This window comes from Malaya genurostris, chromosome 3 (assembly GCF_030247185.1).
Source record: "Malaya genurostris strain Urasoe2022 chromosome 3, Malgen_1.1, whole genome shotgun sequence".
Lineage (NCBI taxonomy): Eukaryota > Metazoa > Arthropoda > Insecta > Diptera > Culicidae > Malaya > Malaya genurostris.
This window is the reverse complement of record NC_080572.1, coordinates 82,974,054-82,992,822: the sequence shown is the minus strand read 5'-3', so window position 1 is coordinate 82,992,822 and position 18,769 is coordinate 82,974,054. Positions and strand designations below refer to the sequence as shown.

The 18,769-nt window shown below is 36.5% G+C and overlaps 1 protein-coding gene across 1 annotated transcript; it reads right to left on the bottom strand.

Moving 5' to 3' along the window:
* Nucleotides 1–194: 194 nt before the first annotated feature.
* Nucleotides 195–17,809, bottom strand: LOC131435885 (uncharacterized). Its single transcript, XM_058604144.1, has 3 exons — nt 17,516–17,809; nt 8,859–9,025; nt 195–416 (listed from the first exon to the last, which is right to left on the bottom strand). Exons 1-3 carry the CDS (start codon nt 17,589–17,591, stop codon nt 231–233), a joined length of 429 nt encoding a protein of 142 aa, XP_058460127.1. The 5' UTR covers nt 17,592–17,809; the 3' UTR covers nt 195–230.
* Between the last annotated feature and the right edge of the window lie 960 nt (nt 17,810–18,769).

Below are 18,769 nucleotides of genomic sequence, written 5' to 3'. Positions count from 1 at the left end.
TGGTGGAGTGTTTATTTTATAAAAGTATTATACGGGTATGCCAAAAACATTATTCTTATTATTATTATTATTACTATTATGACTAATTATTGAGTAATATTATTGAATTTGTGAAACCCTAGGTTCAAATGATCTATATATAAACAAAAATTAAAAGTATATAATGCAAGTGAAAAGATTAATAAATGTATGTTTAATAAACTGTGTGAGTTTTATTGCAGGGACTGCTTTCAGCCGTTTTCGATACGTTCATCCTGTTGTTCTGGCGCACCGGTCCCAGCGGGATTTACTGTTCCGTCCTCTTCGTCCGTTTCTTCAGTCTCATCTTCCTCGACAATGACGGAATGAAGGTTACCGTTTTCTACAATATCTGCCCTGCCATAGATGGTGGTTTTCTGGATCCGACTAGCCAGGAACTGAAAGAAAAAATCGAGAAAAATCATATACTCTGAGAGTGAAAAATTGATTTGTTTAAAACGTTTTCGCTTGAGAAAACTGAAACTAACCCACTTTTCACGAAACTGTGTTGATTTCGCACTTAGCAACAGGGACTTGAGTAAAACTGATTTAAAAACCAGGTTCGAAACTGACTCGATTTTCAGTTCAACAACGTGGAAACTAGGTTCGAAATTAACTTCAAACAAATGGTTTGACAGCAGTTAGAGTGGAAACTGGGTTAGGTTTGGCATCAAGCGAAAACGACATTAGATTATTCAATATTTTGTACGATTTACTGGTTTTTGGTGAAGACATTGAAGTTCTCTTGCCCCAAAATTTAACTTTCCATCCATGGAAACAAAAACCACACAGGGAAAAGATCACCCAAACCTCCGTTTACGAACACTATTTTACGATAGGCACATTGTCGCAAAGTTGATTTACCGGCAGCGACACCTGCCAATGAAAAATGGAACGAAGAAAACGAGGATTCTTTCGGAAATTTTCATATCGACAGTAGTGATTTGCAACATTTTTATCGTTTATTCAAGAGTACAAATAGGTATCAGCAATAAAAATACACTCGGAGTAGAAGAAAATTAATTTCAAAGTGATTACTACTACTTTTTTAGTGTAAACAACGATTAAACATGGAAAATCTTCAGAAATGTGTGAAATTGGGTAAGGTTAGGTTTTTTCGGATCAACATTTTTTTAAACAGAAACCAGTGTAATGCTGATTTCTCGAGTACTAGAATATATAGCGATCGAGTACTATTTATTTTGGATACTTTATTTGTTATTTCCAGGCATTTGAGAAATGCTATCAAACCAAGTTTAATGCTCTATTCTGAATAACCGGTAGATTTGGCACAATGAACTAAGATCAACATTACCACCTCAGAGTAAAAACTTTTTCTTCAACTTCTACTATGATTTTTCAAATGAATTTGCCCGTTTTCATAAGAAATCGATGAAAAGGTGGAGTAACTAGAAATTTTCCTACCGATTTGACAGATCTTGCTGAAAGTATCATCTCTAAACAAGCAGCGCCTCTACATTTCAGTATTGCGACAAAATGCCAATACCTCTTTTTACGAACCGAATCTCAAAAAACGTAATATTTTTTACGAACCAAATCCCAAATAACGTAAACTTTTTTAAAGATCCTACTTGGTAAAAATTGCGTACAATGAAAACGATTTCCGGTTCATTTATATTCCATGGAAACTACTACAATATGAGAATTTTTGGAACGGTTTTAAAGAGTAGATTCCGGAAAATGTTGTTTGAGATGTTCTGAAAATCCAAGATGTCGACTTTCGGTTTATTGATATTCCTCGAATATGACTATTTTCGGAACGGATATGATAAACAGCTGCCGGAAAACAATGTTTGCGGTCGGTTCGAAATCCAAATGGCGATTTCCGATTTATAAATATTCTTTTAAAACTCTTATTATTGGGATACTGTTGGAACGGGTTTGATGATTAGATACAAGAAAACAATGTTTGGCTTTGTTCCGAAATCCAGGATTTAGCGATATTTATTAAAAATCTTTACAATATGGGTATTGAAGGGTTTTGATGAACAGATGTCGGTAAACGATCATTGATGTTGTTTCGGATTCCAAGATAGTCACCTTCAGTTTATATATGTTCCTCGAAAACGCTTAAAATAAGGGTATTTTCGGAACAGATTGGATATCAGAAAATGACATTTGAGCTCGTATAGAAATTCAAAATGATGAATTCCGGGTGTATGTTTTTAAGGTATACTAATAAACCGCCATCTTGGATTTCAGAATGACTCCAAACATTGTCTTCCGACAACGACTCATCAAACCTGTTCCGAAAATACCCATATTGTAAGGGTTTTCAAGGAATATCAAAACGCAAAGTCTTGGCATTACATTCCCCTTTTGTGGAGTTTGGCCTTTCTGTTTCAACAGACTTCGCAGCCGATTCTTAGCGTACAGAATCATTGCATGGCTAGAGTACTGACGCTATGAATTCTTCCAGGTCGGGGCTCGAACATACGACAACTGGCTTGTAGGACCAGCGCCGTATGCATTGAATCGCCAATCCGGGACAAGGAATATCAATAATTCGGAAGTCGCTTGGAATTCATAACCACCTCAACCATTGTTTTCCAGCACGTATTCATCAAATCAAATCCGAACGAGAGACCGTCCGTATGTTGCTATTCCGTTATTGATCAGGATCAAGTGAGGTTGCAAAATGTTATGTGATCCCTTCATGGTGATCAATACCGTTGCTGCCCATTGGAAACCGAGAGATTCTTTTGCAATGCCACGTTGGAATGGATAATTTGTTAGTAAATATTATTGCCGGCTACCGAAATTTTAATCAAGTATTACCCATCCAAAAAAAAAAGTTGTACACAGTTATAATACATAGAATAATATCTTCATTGATCTCGGTAACCGGTGACCGAAAATATTCTAAAGTTTTATCCAGCTTTGTGTTGATGTGTTTTTTCTTTATGATAATTTTCGAAGTCTGTAGAATTTCCGATAGTCGGCAATCGAGAGCACCTGGTATTTGAGACATCACCTTTTTAAACTATTCATCAAAAACTGCGCCTTATTGATGCAAATGACTACCTATTTCCTAATTCAAATGTATTCTGTGTAGAGTGAATATAAAATTCGTATGAACATTTGTGTGAGAAAAAGTGGACTAAAATGATGTGACGTTTCCACGTTTTCTTCTTCTGCTCTTTCTGAGGATTTTCGTGCTGATTATTATTGCTTTCTTAATGAACAAATATTTATTGGGTTGTGTTTCATCTCAAAAACTAAAAGTGAAGCGAAATCTGCTATCGGAGTTCTTTTCAGTAACCTCAGTTTAGGTAAGGTGGCTCTAAGAAGGCACACACACATGACATTTGTTGGATTGGCGCTATTTGCTTTCTGTCAAAAGTTACGGTGGGTGACCGGCAACCGAACACCTTACCCAACTTTTTATTTTCTGTGTTGCGTTCAATACAGACATCCTTTAGATGTCATCAGTCAAATTTTTTTCTCTAATAGTACCTGTTGTTGTACCGTTTAATTCTACTATGTCACGTCATGCTGTAAGTATAAGTTTATTTGGATGTAAATAACATTCCGAACACGTATCTGTATTATAGCGTTTGATACGCTTTTGTGAAAATAGTCACTTTTTGAGAATGTAATGACATGACAAAGTAGAATTTACGGTACAACAACACTACTATTAGTGACAATATTCCACTAACAGTTCCAACGAAAAACTAGTGCAACATTTTTTGTCAATTGGTTCGTTAACTTGTTCGCGGCAAAATCTGGGCAGGTTAAATTTGTAATTAGAAAAAATCCAAAATGCATTGTTTATTCATTTGTTTGTGCATTATTAGTCATCTTAAAACTATTTACAGTTACTGAATTAGGCTGCATGAAGCAGATTTAGCTACTTTTGTCCAAGATTTTCGGATTTTTTCTATAGTTGTAGCTTGTTGTTTATATTGAGAGGATTCTTTCTTCACCAGAAACCAATACCGTTTGGGCAGTTAGGTGGTTTCGCCTCTTTCGGTACTGCATGAACTCCATTCACTTTGTACCATTACAAAACAAAAATAAGGCCAGAAGAGCGAGGGAGTGTCATGGCTGCGTAGTAATGGTAACAATCGCTTTTTTAGGCATTTTTCCTTGTTTACCGTTCCGGTAGTGATAACGCTTTGGTTTGCTTAACCACAGCCGCGTATTCCCTGCCAAACCAAATATTTTTTGAGAAATTTTGTCTTTTTCTTCGTTGTGAAATGCTCTTTCACGCCGTTGCATGTCAGTATAAAAAGACATGCCGAGAAGCAGATTAAAGTATTCCAGCACATAAGTTTGATCTTCCATTATTACGCAGGAAAACTTCGTCAAATATTCGCGATACAACTTACGAGCCCGGATTTTAGCCGTCACATTTTGTTCATCATTACGGTTCGGTACTGTTTTCACCCGGAACGACTTCATACCTTGCCGGTGCTTAGAAGTATTCACGAAAGGTTGGAGACATTTTTGTTTTTTTTTCTACGTACTGAAAGATCTGGTCTCTTCTGCAATATTTGCTTCACCTCAGTGTCATTCTGGTGATTCGCGAGATCCTTTTTTGTTTCGTTTGTAGGCTTTCTAGCTGTTGTCAAATGTGTATCGAGAGGTTTTAGAACGTTATAGACTTGCAGGAAAACCAAGCCCTTTTGTAAATTTTCTTACTGACAGATCCAGATTTTCATTGCGACCGCACACAATTGCTTTTCGCACTTTCTGTTCTTTCCATCTAAAAGCTTGTGTCAAAAAAATTTTATTGCACAATGAACAGACATACGTTCGGGCGGATTGTGAAATATTTCACTCGTCGATGAGATATTTCCAGAGACATACGTATTTAGGTAAGTATAGATTTTGTCACGAACAAGCCTAAATTTTTGTGTTGTCAGTGATGCTTGTTTGGAAAAGTTAGAAAAAATTAGGAAAAAAGACTTTCGTGTGTGAATGAAAAACAGATTTCAATAAAAAAAAATACTTTGCATGGCTTGATTAGCATTTTCCGTGCTCTGCTCCATGCAAATCTTCCATTATTGGCATGCAAAATATGAACGTGGTCGTGCAAATAGCGATGATGTACCGCTCTGATCGTTCAAATGAGGCTGTTGTTCAGAAAATTTACTCTAAAATTCATTCCATCGTTACATAAAATCGAAAAGTTAAGTAGCAGGAGATATCTGACATCGCGAAGATATCAAGCGGAAATGTATTTACGATTTTGCATGAACATCTAATTATAGAATTGAAATATTTTCGAAGTTGACGCTACGTTTTCTTACAGCTGATCAAAAACAACGTATTGCTGACTCACAATAGTGTGTAATCGACTTGCTCCGATTTTGATGAAACTTTGCACGTGTTTTCAGTATGACAAACTATAAATTTTAAACGCATAGAGAGACCGATTAGACTCAAAAATGATATTTAAAAGTGTTAGTGCAGTTTTTGCATTAATCCTTTCCAAACTGTTAGAAACCAAACAAAACTCGGAAACCGTTACTTGTACAAAAATGGTATCCAAAAAGGCGGGTGGATAATGTCAGAGACATAACGGAATGACGTGAATACGAATAAAACTGAAACGCTTCCTTCACACTTCCAAATATCAGTTAGTCGATCGATTTTGTGAATTGTGCAAGCATTTCTCTTCTTCACTACTAGAATTTGAAACGATGCACCTACACAAACGTGCGGATAAGTTTCATTAAACATTCTGACACACAATTAAATATTACAATGTAATTTTTATAGTTATTTATAATAAAATAATGGAGGTTCTGAAAAGAATCTTTTACGAAGGCGTTCGTGTTAGATAGTGACGTGCGAACTCCGATTCCGATCGATGCCACTGACTTCCGTCATCTATTTCCCTGCTGACCTGTTGTCCATGGATGAGATACGTTCACAACCGATTATAATCTTCCAGCGAAGAAAACATTAATTTGCTGGGTTGATCAATGATATGATATAAAGTGTATATAAATATATCTACGGCGTTCTACATTGATATTTCTTGCAAATACGAGATCAATAAACACATGTGCCTCCAAGCGTAGTAACAAGCTTGTGAAGGAGAAGATTTCATAAGCAACTTCAAATTCCTGCTCATGAAATCAATGAGTTTAATATCATCTTGTTTTGAGGTATCTATATGGGGCGTACTTGATTCCTTAATCCGCATAGAAACAAGAAATATATTAAAAAATAACACCTAAAAACTAACTAAATAAACTCGTCCGAATTTCGACTCGGAATTCATTGCGATTTCCATTTAGATTCCAGAGAAGATGAAACAATATATTTCGGACGGAATCAGTAGGTGCAGTTGAAACTCACAATGAATTCCGACTGAAGTCCGGACTACTTAATTGAGTAGCGCTCCCATGATGACTCCCAAGTAACAATTCGAATGCGTTATGGTTCTGATTACAATTTATTTGAGTTTTGTAATTGATTCTGCAATCACTACCAGTTTTATGACAACTATAATAAGTGTCTCTTTTGACAAGTAATACAATAGTTCGTGAAGCTCCTGTAAAACCTTTTACCCGTACTTACAACTGTACTAAAAATAAAACAGCTTGTAGTAGAATAATACCATTCAAACACCCTTAGTATTACTTATAAACATTCTCTTTAAAACATTATTGCCAGGTCAATTCTTCCATAAGTCTAGTTTTGTGTGTATGCGTGTACATTGGATGACAGTTCCACTCAGAGCATATTTGATGGTTCTAAAGTACATTTATGATACATTTGTTGTAGGCTGTTCGATTTATTACTTCTTAGGTTAAGATTATTATTCATTAGATAAAATTTCATGGCCGCCATTTTGATGTTTTATACCGTAGTATTTATTGACATCAAATAAACTTCGAAATACAAAAACAAGGAAATATTATGGGCTTTTATCATTCATTTTCAGAACGTATGCACAAGTTTAGACAGCAACCTTAGGTTGATGTCAGAGTGAGCGCGGAACGCGGACCGAAGCGAAGCGATACAATGCGATGCACTTTTGCCGCATCGCGTTCACTCTGACAGGTTTGCTTTGATCAAATGTAACTAGCTCACACGCGCTTCCAGACGCTTCGCGTGACGCTTTCGCTCTGACAGCAACCTTAGGATGAACCTATTTTTCACCAGAGAGAAAGCCAGAGCCAGAGAGAAAGCGACACGCGACGCGAAGCGAAGCGATGCGATGCGAAACTTGACAGATCGCACGAAGTCGTGCAGCAGAGCTTCGTCCATTCAAGCTCAGCAGAAAAATGACAAGTATGTCAGAGTGAACTCGATGCGTTGCAAAGCGACTACTGACCGATCACATTGCACTCACCATAAATCAAATAAACATAGATTTCCCAGTGTAATAGTAATGTAGTTGAGCAACCCGTGACACTAAAAGCACCGTCTGGTGGAGAATGGGTGCGTAAATGCTCCTAAAATGCATGCAAAAAGTTGCCTGCGCATTTAACACAACCACAGTAGCTAATGGAAAAAAGTACACCCGTTTGTCACTAGAGGTGCTGTTAGTGTCACCGTACAGTGAGAAATCTATGTTTATTTGATTTATGCACTCACTCTGATATACATGTCATTTTTCTGCTGAATTTGAATGGACGGAGTTCTGCCGCGCGACTTCGTTCGATATATTAAGTTTCGTTTCGCGTCGCGAGTCGCTTTCTCTCTGGCTTCACCCTTATGTCGTTTTCGTTTAATACCAAACCTAACCTAGTTTCTACCCTAACTGCTGTCAAACCGTTTGTTTGAAGCTAGTTTCGAACACAGTTTTAACGTTGTTGAACTGAAAATCGAGTCAGCTTCGAACCTGGTTTTTATATAAGGTTTGTTCAAACCCCCGTTGCTAAGCGCGATATCAACACAGTTTCGTGAAAAGTGTTCGTTTGATGAAACTACCCTGGGTCAGTTTCAGTTTCCTCAAGTTTTGATGCGTTGCAATATTACCGCATCAAGTTCACTCTGGAACGTTTGCTTTGATTTACTTCTCCAGTAAACGGGGGATTTCGCTTCTTAATTTCGAGTGCGGATAGAGAAACATTTTCAATGCTCTTATCTTCAAGCTGTATGTAGTTATTATGAATTAGTAGAGACTGCTACGGTATTAATTTCATGTAACAATATCGAGTTATTCCTAATATATGATTGTCTAATGTGAAATGTTATTCTTGCAGAGGTAAATGGTGTGCATCAGGAATAGATGCTGGAGAATACAATGTCAGTTAAGAGTTCTTCAGAGAATGAATTTATTTTTAAAAGAAGTCATTTTTTTAATATGCAAAATATTGTAAAGAGAACTCAAAAACAATCCAAATATATGGGATATTGTTCTTTTGAGAATTATCTCTCGAAGTTATGCAATGCGCGCTATTTACCTCTGCGGAAATAGTATGTCCCACTTCAGGCAATTATATCTCAGGAACGACTCGATATTGTTATATGAAATGAACACTGTAGCTTTCTCTAATAAAGGATAATAACTAACTCACACTAGTATGCGTCACACTCGTCGTTGGTAGAAGTTCTTCTATACAGGTTCTACGCTTACGTCCAAGAATAATAATTCGAGAGAATTTTCTTGACAATTGAAATATCGGTCAATCAGCGGGAATTCTAGACCCGAATGTAAATCCATCAAAATTTGGCTTCGGCAATTTTTCATGAATCCAAAACCAGAACAGCACGAATGTTCCATTACTGTTTTTTTTGCGGTCCGCCCTACTATGCGTACCATTTCCAACAACGTCGATTCGAAGTCGACTCACGCTCTATGAAAAGAAAGAAAAAACTAATAGGTGGTAGCAATAGTCTGACAAAAGTACCTGCTGCCGTCTCATTTCCGCTGTGGCAAGTTTTTCCTCAAGGTCCTCGATGCTCGGCGGGTCGGAAATCTGCTCCTGGAGGCGTTTCAGCCGCTTGGGTGGGTGTTTTTTGATTATGCTTTCGGAGTTTTCGTCATCTAGCGAAATTTCGAATGCTTCCGGTGGTGCTGTCGGGGTGTACAGGAATGGAGGTCAATGTTAGGAAAGGTAATTTATGAAAGGAAGTGCTCAATTTGAGCAGTGTTATAGTAATACATAACTTTGGGTTGAACTTTGTGGTAATCAAATTCAATGAGAGCGGGGATTACGAAAGGTCGAAAACATCTTTCAGCCAGATTACCATTTAGTAAGAACTGGTGGATATGTTCCTCTTTTGACTGGAGATGGTCCGGCATTTTATCAACTGCTAACTCTCAAGGTCGAAAAATACGAAGGTTTTTTTATTTCCAAAATCAATCCAATCAAGCTTGATTCACTTCTGCACGCACTTCTCAGTGGTTAATTCTAATGGTTTCTTTGGCAAGCCCTCCTTGTTTAGTAATACAATGTTTGTCATGTTTCATGACTGTTTAAAATAATCAATGTGATTATGGACGTAGATTCTTAAAAAACTCGGTTTTGCTAATAAGTTCGATTGAAAGGTTTTAATTTTACAAGCGACATTCAGTTGTGGATCAAAAATTCAACGAAATAAGACTATTTGTGTGTTTTTATCGAAAATATTATGAAATACCACTATTTTGACTGCTGAACTGATTCATATCCTTCAAACAATCCTGAGATAAAGTTGATTCTTTTCGTTCAGGCATGTAGTGAATCAAGCTTTATCATAGTGTAGTATAGTATAGGTAGGATTCCGCTCCTTTTGCCTTTCTTGTATAGAAAGAAGGCCATTCAATTACTGTGAAATCTGACTTTTTAACCGAAGTCCGGAGGGCCGAATGTCATATACCATTCGACTCAGCTCGACGGACTGAGCAAATGTCTGTGTGTTTATGGATGTATGAATGTGTGTGTGACAAATAATTTCACTCGATTTTCAAAACCTCACATTCAAACGAAAGGTCTTATGGTGCTATAGCTCGCTATTGAATTTTATTTTTATCCGACTTCCGGTTCCGGAATTACAAGGCAATTTGTGCAAATCTTTGTGAAAATGCGCACTCAATTTTCTTGAAAATTTTGTAACCGATTTTTACAAACAAAGATGCAAATGAAAGGTCTCAATATTCGTTAAAAAAATTACCGAGAAGTTGATCCAGATCCGACATTTGGTTCCGGTATTACAGCGCGATAAGTGAAAAAACATCAATTTCATGAGGATTTTTTCAAAAGTGATGTTGCTGGTAAATTCATCTAGTTGGTAGACCTTCCCGATCAACAGGGGAGAAAAAAACTGTATCTGGGGTTGTTTCGTTTTTTTTCTATCTGAATTAGTCATAAGCTTTGTGTAGTTTATAGTTAAAATAACAAAAATTATAACTCAATTTAACCTAGGTGATAACAAAATTGTTACAAACCTTGATATGTAAATATCAATATTATATCTAAATTTGTTACAAATTTATTACGACTTTTCAGCTGTTATTACCCATTTTTGGGGGAAAGGCTTTACCGTGCAAATCTAAAAAAAGATTTCGCGAAGTAAGATGAAATTGCAAACCTTTAGGTGATTTGATTTGCCATAAAACAGTAATGCACAGTTAAAGCGACTGGTTCTGAACCTGCAAGTTCTGAGTTGCCAACTTACGCTACGATTGCATCGGGGCATGAGAACCAACTGAGGTTCGAAGGATATACTGACATCATATAATAAATAGTGTAAGTCCATATTACTACAAAAATAATTTATCGCTTACTCTTTCGTCGTTTCCTTCCAACCGGCATATGAATGACAAGGTGGCTATTTTAGAACTAGGATCAAGCATTTTTTGTCGTGAATACGACTTACTTTACTATGGGGTGCCTTTTCAAAATTTACCGTCTTAGAGAGTGATAAGTTTTTGATCGTGAATATCTCTTGTTGTATCTAACGTATAGACATAATTTTTGCTACATGCCATCGGAAATATGATCACAATTTTATGATAAAATTTTCAGTTGTGTGACATGATCTCAAATAATTCAACATTAAACTTTTCTGAAATGTTTGGTATAAACCAGTATCAAAGAGGATAATTCATAAGGCGCGTTTGCCTTTCTCGTATTTTTAAAGCTCATATAGCTCAGTGATCTGTGAAAGGATTATTATATATCTAACTACCAATAGAATCGAAATTTTTCAACTTAAACGTGTATAGCAAAAGCATTGAAGTATAGAGTGTGTGTACACTATTGAAAAACCTGTCTCATTTGACCCATGTCAACACCAACCAATCAGAACGCGTTCTGAGGAAGAGAACAAAATATCTGCTGCTGTACAACAAATCGTTCGAGAAAAATGTTCCGAACAGTGTTCAATATCGTAGTGAGTTCCACAATTTGGTCCTTCTGAAAGGCAGGAATGAATCCCGTACAGCATCCTAATAGTTTCTTTCAATGAAATTCAAATCTGAAATGAAATAATCGAAATTGAAATTCTATATGCTGCTTTTTTTTATAGCCGTTAGGACCGCCCATTAGTGAAAAAGCTACAGACGAAATCACGTAAAAAGAAACCTCTTAACAAAAATTGGATCAGTTTGGATTCTATCGCCACTGCGAGCAGATGTATTTTGTGTCATTTGCAAAGTTAGTTTCGCCAAGAGCGATTACGTCACAGCTGCCAGTCATTTGCATTGGTGAAAAAACAACGGTGGAGAGCCTCACACAAAATCAGCCGTTCTAATGGTCTGAAGGTAATTAACTAATGAAAGTTTTTTCTTCTTTGTACCAAGAGGACCGATTTTCAAATAACATTCGAATCAGTTCGCTCGTTCAGTTGAATAGCATGATTTTATGATTGACGATCAACCAATTGCCTATTAGTCACATTAGTTTGCGATATCCACAGCCAGAAGCCCCGCAAGTAATGTTCAAAAACCATCAAAATTGAACTTTCATTTCGGTTTGATTGTTTGATATCTACCTAGATTGACTCACAGAAAAATGATTTAAATGGAAAGTCTCATAATGCGGGTCGGTTGCTTTAAACTCTACATAGCAAATTTCGAATTCCAGCTTATGGTTCCGGATTGGAAGTAATCAAAATACAACGAAATGAGACTATCATAAGGACTGTATCGATAAGTAGTTAGCAACATTCAAACAGTTATTACTCTGAAATGGTTTAATTTTTTGCAGCGCGTTTTGCGGTGACATGTTCGTTTCAATGATGAGTCGAATTGATCCGGAAACGCGAAAGAAAATTCTGCACACTTGGTGCTCAGAAAGTGGTGTCACGCACAATGAAATTGCAAAACGGGTGAAAGTGCACCACACCAGTATCAAAAATATTATCGAGAAGTTCGGTAAGACCCTTTCCATGAAGGATTTGCCCCGATCCGGTAGGAAAACGAGTCCCGGCCGAGCTGGCTAAAAGTGGTTGAGTACATCAGGAAAAACCCATCAGCGTCGATGCGGGATTTGGCCAAGCAGTTCAACACCAGCATCGGGATGATTCAACGGATCAAAGTTCGGAACTCCCTAAAAACGTACAAGAAACTGGAGGTGCCGAAAAAGTCCCTGGTACAGCAAGTTCAGGCCAAAACAAGAGCACGAAAACTGTATACCCGGATTCTACAGAATAAAGACGGTGCATCGACTGATCGACGACGAAACCTACGCCAAGGAAGACTCTCGAGCGCTGCCCGGACCGCAATATTATACGAAATCGATGTACCAGGACCTGGACGACGCTGACACCACGGTGGCGATGGAATAGTTTGGGCAGAAGGTGTTGGTCTGGCAAGCAATTTGTATCTGTGGTTTGCGGTCGTCTATTTTCTTAACGAAGGGCACAATTAACGCCAAGGTGTACGAGGAAGAATGTTTGAAGAAGAGAATGCTGCCACTGTACAGAAAGCATAAGGCTCCTCCTATCTTCTGGCCGGATTTGGCTTCAGCCCACTACGCCAACTCCGTTCTACAGTGGTTGTCAAAAAATAATGTACAATTCGTGGAGAAGGACATCAACTCACCGAACTGCCCGGATCTTCGGCCAATTGAAAGGTCAAGCGGCACTTTCGGAAGGAAGGTACAGTGTCTCAAAACAATTAAAAAAAACTGGACAGCTGCCACCAGGAAAGTCACAAAAGTAACTGTGCAGAATTTAATGAAGAATGTCAAGTCCAAAGTGCGAGCTTTTCACAGAAACTAGGATTTTCTTCAATATAATCAGTGAAATGCATAAAAATGTAATTTTTCTACAATATATCGAAAACTGATGTCAAAAATTTTTTTTCGCTTTTTTATTCAATAATCAATGTTGCTAACTACTTTTCGATACACTCCTTAAATTTATCCGATATGGATAGATTTAACTTTTCAAATCGAAGGTATTATGGTGCGATAAATCGTTTTTGTCTGATTCATGAATGTAAAAATGTTCAATGATATAGATGACAACGGGCTGAATGCGATATCTGCAATTCGTAGATCTTATTAATTGATGACCTAACCAACTCATTTCGATTTTACTGATTTTGGATAAAAAATTGTGAAAGTGAATCGATATTACTCTGGTTTGCTTTAGGTAATGATGATATCATCAGCGCCACCAGTGAACATTTTTTTATGTTATATTAACAAAGTTTTTTTATTTAGAACTACGTAAAAAATTATCAGATCAACATAGTATAAAGTACAGTAAAAACTAGAGATAAATCGATACGATTTTTTTTCTCTATTTCCAGTACATCCGGGGTCCGGTAAAACTAAAGTCGCTATTTTCAATCTGCAACTGAAAGACCTATAAATCGAGAAAGTATTGAGTTGAGTTCAGATTTTGGTTAATTAAAATTAGAAAATGCCCTTGGCATCTTAAAGCTTAAGCAGTATGCTTCTAAATATGTTATTATTGATTAAAAAAACCTAATTGAATAGTTAGAAATTGATTTAGACTTATAAAGCATACTATTTTGGTCTAACATTGTTTTCAAGAATCTCATAAAAGAATTCCAGACTAAATGTAATAAAAACAATGCAATGCAATGCAAATCGTTATGCAGTATAAATTTGAACTAGCTGTTGTCCCACCAGAAAACATTTCAAAAGATTCGGAACTTAGTACAAATAAGTTCCACAGACTCACATATATAAAATTATCAGATGTAATAAAATATAGTATTAGAAATAAACCCAAGATAAGCTGATTTGCGATTTTACATGTATCATTTGAGTCCTCACTAAACTCGGGTCACCGCCAGTTTCAGTTAAATTATTATTTACATCAAAACAACAAGTGTCTTATCACTACATGCGTTGTAACTATGTGCACTCATGTATTAATAAAATCAAGTTACAATATAAACGAAATTAAGGAATTCAATTTCGTATGCATTGGTTCCTTAATATACAAAAGTGAGTATCAATTAAAGTAACAAAATATGTTCCGCGGACTGTGTCACATATTTTCTTCCTTGTATTGCTGCCATTCTATTTTCAGACAATTTCCGAAGATTATCGACGCTTTTTAACTAAGGATCGTTATAATTACACTTTTACTGAGTTTATTGGTTGACGGTTATTCACTTTTTTCACATTCACATTTTTCGATCAAAATATTTAAAATCTTCCCTAATCGCTGTTTATAAAATGATTAAGTTTATACGTTCTCTGTCTTGAAATTTATTATGATATAAAAGCATTCCATTTGTCCAGATTCATATCTTGAGGTTGTTCGTATCCAAAATTGATCTTTTAAGTAACTTTGAAATCATAAAAAGTAGAATCAATTGTTCTGAAAGAATCTAATTGTCAATTTGATCATTCGCAAAAAATCTAAACACTAAAAGTAGAGTAAGTGTGTAATTTGTAACTGTTTAGTGAATCCACCATCATCTTCATTTTGGTGTTTATTATGGATACCTTAGAATTATTTCATTTGTTATGTAATCGTAATCGGTCGTGTCTTGCATATAACCCTCTAATTATTTTATATGTAGAAAGTGTGTGCAAAATTTGAAAAAAATTGATGCAGTAGTTTTTGAACGACGATGGAAACGGACTTTCAAAACCTGCTTTCGATTAAAACGAGTTTAAAGTTTTTAGTCTATAAAATCAATGGAAACAATTGGTCGTCAAATGGTGAGATAACTAAGTTCTCACAAGTTCCTATATCATGCCTCCCCGAGCGTCTATGATGACATTTGGTCAATAGAACGGCGTCGACTAAAGTGCTTTATCATAGTATATTGCAATATGTTGTTTGTTGCATTATTTGTTATATATTGAATTGAATTATATTACATTGTATTATATATTGTTGTTATTATTATGATTATTATTATTATTATTAAATTATTATTAAAAAAGAAATATCATATTTCCTGCAGTACTGCGACGAAACAAGAGCATAACTTACACTGCGAAATCAACTGTTATAGATTGTATCATAGCATATTATTTCATATATTATCTTATTATATTATATTTTGTTATGTTGTATGGTATTATACTGCATTGCATTATATCATATTATATTGTATTATATTATATTATAGTATAAGAATAAGTATTGTGTTATATTGTATTATGTTATATTATATTGTGCTAAATTATACTATATTATGCTGTGTTATATCATCTTATATTATGTTATATTATTTTATATTATGTTATATCACAGAGAACAGATATCCAACAGACATTCATACGTGCAAAGTCGTGTGCAACGGTGATTTTAATGGATTTTCACTTGTATGCTTTACACAGATTTTTAAAAAAGTTTGTACTAGCTTGGATGTGATATATTATATTGTATTTTATTATATTATTTTTTTTATATTATTTTATATTATACTACATCATATTACATTATATTATATTATATTATATTATATTATATTATATTATATTATATTATATTATATTATATTATATTATATTATATTATATTATATTATTTATAATATAATATTGTATTATGCTCAAGTATATCCACAACGGGGAGGGGCAGGGAGTGCATCAGGGTATCTTACAAGTGAATTACTGGATGATGGAGTGGATTGCTAACCTGAGTCACGCGGGGGAAGCTTTGTGGTTCTCCCTGAAAGTCTGAAAAGAGTAAGACGCACACTTCTAACAAACAAACCATCAGGCGGGTTTGAACTGGTACAGCGAAATTCTTTATTATATGGCCGGATGTTCTTGCTGGAAGGCGCCAGGTCCTTAAAACCCATTTTGGCCTTCTTAACAGCAATTATATGAAAGCTATCTGATAATCAAATTCGGATCTACTGTAAGTCTACCCGCATACATTGGTAATGCCTTGCACTGATGGTGGCTTCATACATACATACATACATACATACATACATACATATAAAATCAATGGAAACAATTTATTACTCAAGGGGGGTAACATTTAAAAAAAAATCATAATTTTTTTTACTAATTTGTTATAATGAAATATTTTAAGTTTCTAAGTCAATCGAAGCAGAAATCTTGAGCCTGTCGCCGAGCTCTTACTTCTTCGCAGTATGAGATAAGCAAAGATAAAGGCCCATAAATTGCTGAGTTTTTTTCAGCTGGTTATGAAAATTTCACATAATATTCTTAAAATGTTTTACTATAAGAAATGATCTCAAAGAAAAAAATAAATGATTTTTCAAAAGTGTTAGACCCTTCTCGCCCCTTAATGCCAACCCCGTTCTTTCGATCCGAGATGTGACCAGAAAGAACAACACCATTGTTTGGAAAACGGTTCGGAAGGACAAAGCCTGTAAACATTCGAACCGGCACATGAAGCAGAAACATTTAGACTCCGTGGCTACTTTGATCGATGACGAAACAAACGTCATACTCGATTTTGCGGAGCTTCACGAAAAAAAGTTTTGCACCACGGCTGGACGTGGGGATGTGCCGTGACGATTGTTTGCCGCCGAATTTACGAAGGAGGCTTTGATTTGGCAAGAGATTTGCAGTTATGGCCTGAAAATGAAACCAATCGTCACATCCTCGACGATGACTCCAATGTGCTGCCTAACAGGATTGATTTGGTCACCAATGGTCTGCATTACCCAGAATTGCGACCAATCGAAAATACTGGGCAATTTCGAAGCTGCGACTTCGACGACGCGGCGGCAGAGCTGTCAAGGACATCCAGCAAATACGATGTCCATTTCCACTGTGCGGGCGACGAAGAGCTTCATCAGGAGGAATGTTTCGAGATTTCGTTCGAACAGGAGAAACGGAGAAATTTCAGCCTTTACGATTCGGAAAACATAGCTTAAAAACCCAAATAGAAGTCCGGCCCCAAATTGAAATATTTTCTTGGATTAGTGAAACAGCAACATTCACATCTTGAAGTAAAATTACTTATTCAAAGAAAATAATATATTAATACCGTTCAGATAATTGAAATATGTACTTCAATAGTCTGGAATTTGACAAAATATTCCCGCAATTGTTCCAAATCTTCATCAAAATCCACCACAAAATCTGCACAATAATCATTCACTATTTCATTTATTCTATTCATGGAACACTATGAAACAATTTTTCGCCAAAAAACCTACGATATGCCTTCACCGTGGTTGATTCACTATCGCCATCCGTGGGCACTGCTGACGAACTGGAAGAGCCACATCCCATAGTTACGACACTGCACGGTACGAAGATGGAATAATTTACGATGCTTTTAGTAGCTTATCCCGAATTAGTGGCTCAGCACCAATGCTCAAATTTTGGCAGACTAAGCCGGTGATTCTGGTTTGGTACGAGGTACGAATTACGTCACTACATGTTCCGTCGCTAGTTGACATTTGTGTGTGCGTGTGTGTACTATCCGGTGTCCAACCAGTCCTTTCTATTCGAATTCCCACGGTCAACTGAAAGCATTTCACTCGCCGATAGCACGCCGCCCCAGCACTTTTGGGCACCGCAAACGAACACACGATCAGCCCTTTCAGTCGTCCAGCCGGTCAATTAGACCACAATAAGGGTGTTATCATATGCAAGAATAATAAAACCATTCCCGCCAATCATGCGCACTTCTTCACCACCCCTGTCGACAAATCAAACCGGCGACAGTGTAGATGAAAGCCGTGATCGAATGCCACGTTCCTGCGTCTCCCATCCCATCTGGCCAGAGTTCGTATTCGGTCGAACTGATTATTGACCGGTTTCAGGGTTGATGGCACTTCAGAAGCAACTAAGTATTCGCTTGTTTCAACGTCATACTGCTGAAGGGGGCGTAGAAAATCTTGTTTGAATAAAGATTGAACAGCTATGTGTAAATAATTCGTCTGGTTTGGAAATAGTTTTACGGCGAAACATTGACCGATGCCGTGGCCTTGTTTTGGGGGTTGTGGAAGTGGAACGGCTTTGAACAATCATTTATTCTGGAACTTTTGAAGGGTGCTACATTATTCATGATTCAATACGTACCTAATGGAAATTTGAAGCTATTTGGGTGATTAGAGAAAAAAGATTCCGCCTGCCACGAGTTGAATCGGGTGGAATGTCCTTTCTGCTCTGAAATCGATTGGCGTTATTTTTTCGTAACACTATATTTTATTACTCTCTGTATAACGGGTAGCCACGCAATGCTTCTTTCGGTAGTTCTATAGTGGCTGACGTGGGATATCTGGATAATATAGATATTATCAGTCAATGCATGAGTGGAACACGGACATATGCAGTGACGTGCATTGCGCCAGGAGGATAATGGTAGGTCATTATGAGTAGCAAAAAAAGCCTGCTGCTAAAATCAATGAAAATGCAATTACCCGGAATCGAATATAAGTTCTCCGCAGTGAATGGTACAACTG

What these genes read in the sequence shown, in the direction of transcription:
- LOC131435885 (XM_058604144.1), bottom strand. Translation starts at nt 17,591, where the DNA reads ATGGGATGTGGCTCTTCCAGTTCGTCAGCAGTGCCCACGGATGGCGAT. An exon ending in AACCACGGTGAAGGCATATC is followed by an intron (nt 9,026 to 17,515) that starts GTAGGTTTTTTG and finishes ACACCCCGACAG; the next exon opens with CACCACCGGAAGCATTCGAA. An exon ending in CGGAAATGAGACGGCAGCAG is followed by an intron (nt 417 to 8,858) that starts GTACTTTTGTCA and finishes TTTTTCTTTCAG; the next exon opens with TTCCTGGCTAGTCGGATCCA.